Here is a 1,607-nt window from a genome sequence, read left to right as displayed (position 1 = left end):
TGATTAGTAGCTTGAGGAACCTCCAAACAGTTTTCCATAGTGGTTGTACTAGTTTGCATTCCCACCAGCAGTTCCTTTTTCTCTACATCCTCACCAGCATTTGTTGTTGCTAGTTGTTTTAAGATGTACCTTTCTCACTGGGGTGAGGTGGTATCTCATTGTGGTTTTAATTTGCATCTCCCTTATTACAAGTGATGTTGAAAAATTTTTTCATATGCTTGTTGCCCATCTGCATTTCCTCTTTGGAGAAGTGTCTTTTTAGTTCTTCTGCCCATTTTTTGATGGGGTTGTTTACTTTACTTTTGTTGAGTTTCATCAGTTCTTTATTATCTTTGTGATCAATTCTTTATCGCTAGTTTTTTGTGAGAAAATATTTTCCCAATCAGTGGGATGTCTGTCTTTTGTAGTGTCTTTTTGCTGTACAGAAGCTCTTTAACTTGATGTAGTCCCATCCATTCTCCTTGCCGTCACTATTGTTGCATTGGGTGCTCTATCTTTAAAGATGTTGCTGAAGTGTATGTTGTGTAGTGTTTGGCCCATCTTTACTTCCAGGTATTTTATAGTTTCCGTTCTTATGTCTAGGTCTCTTATCCACTTCGAGTTGATTTTTGTGTATGGTGTGAGGTAGTGATCTAGTTTCATTTTTTTGCATGTAGCTTTCCAGTTTTGCCAGCACCATTTGCTGAACAAACTTTCTTTGTTCCATTTTATCTTCTTTGCTCGTTTGTCAAAGATTAGCTGTCCATAAACCTGTGGGTTTATATCTGGGTTTATATCTGAATCCACTCAGACCAGACTTTTTAAATAACACGAATGTCTTTCCTCAAAGTTCTGGAGGCTGTAATTCCAACACCAGGGTCCCAGCAGGTTTGCTTTCTTCCGAGGCTGGGCACCTTCGTTTGCAAGTGGCTGCCAACTCATCATAGCTCCTTTCTGCTGCCCTGCATAGCCTTGATTCCCTCCATGTGTTTAAGTTTCCTCTTTGTATAAGCCCACTAGGGCCCACCCTGAGGACCTCATTTTCATTTAATCATCTTTTTAAAGACCCTCTGTCCAAATACAGCTACCTTCGGAAGTCGTGGGGGTTAAGGCTTTAACATGGATTGTTATCCAGCAGGAATAACTAGCTGTTGAACTTGTTCAGATTGCCTGTGTAATGTTACTGTCTTCTTCCTAGTGCTATGAAGTACTCCTTCGACAGTCCTCCCTGGAGCCCTGCCTTCAGTTTCATGAAGGCGGGTACTGGCGTGAGCTCACAGTGCGAACCAATAGCCAAGGACACACAATGGCCATCATCACTTTTCATCCCCAGCAATTAAAGCAGGTGAGGCCCACAGGGGGCTAAGGGGCAGCTTCTGTAGCAATAGAATTCTCACTATTCCTGTGCTGTGATTGTTTTGGGGAAGTTTCAGAGCAGAGAATAGAAACTACACATAAGCTATTTGTATATGTCACCAATTATGGTTGAGGGTAAGGAGCAGATGGCCAGGATCCTCTTGAACCATGCTGTTAGCATAGTCAAGCTGCAGGTTACCAAATTACACTCTGAGGGCTCAGAGTGTTTTCACCAGAACTTTGCCCATGGAAATTAGTGGGTGCCTACTAAG

General features: G+C 42.1%; 1 protein-coding gene across 3 annotated transcripts in view; it reads left to right on the top strand.

Moving 5' to 3' along the window:
* TRMT2B (tRNA methyltransferase 2 homolog B (S. cerevisiae)) overlaps window positions 1-1,607 on the top strand; it is a 37,289-nt gene that overhangs the window by 20,275 nt on the left and 15,407 nt on the right. For all 3 annotated transcript variants that reach the window (XR_001145602.1, XM_012727027.1, XM_012727028.1), the window contains exon 8: window positions 1,178-1,324. Coding sequence is in view for 2 of the 3 variants with exons in the window: in XM_012727027.1 (XP_012582481.1) it covers window positions 1,178-1,324 (147 nt within the window). In the remaining variant the exon portion in view is untranslated. The remainder of the gene's footprint in view (window positions 1-1,177; window positions 1,325-1,607) is intronic.

Source organism: Condylura cristata, unplaced genomic scaffold, assembly GCF_000260355.1.
Source record: "Condylura cristata isolate star-nosed mole 26May11 unplaced genomic scaffold, ConCri1.0 scaffold00019, whole genome shotgun sequence".
Taxonomy (NCBI): Eukaryota; Metazoa; Chordata; class Mammalia; order Eulipotyphla; family Talpidae; genus Condylura; species Condylura cristata.
The sequence above is the reverse complement of the archived record's forward strand: the minus strand, read 5'-3'. Positions and strand labels throughout refer to the sequence as shown.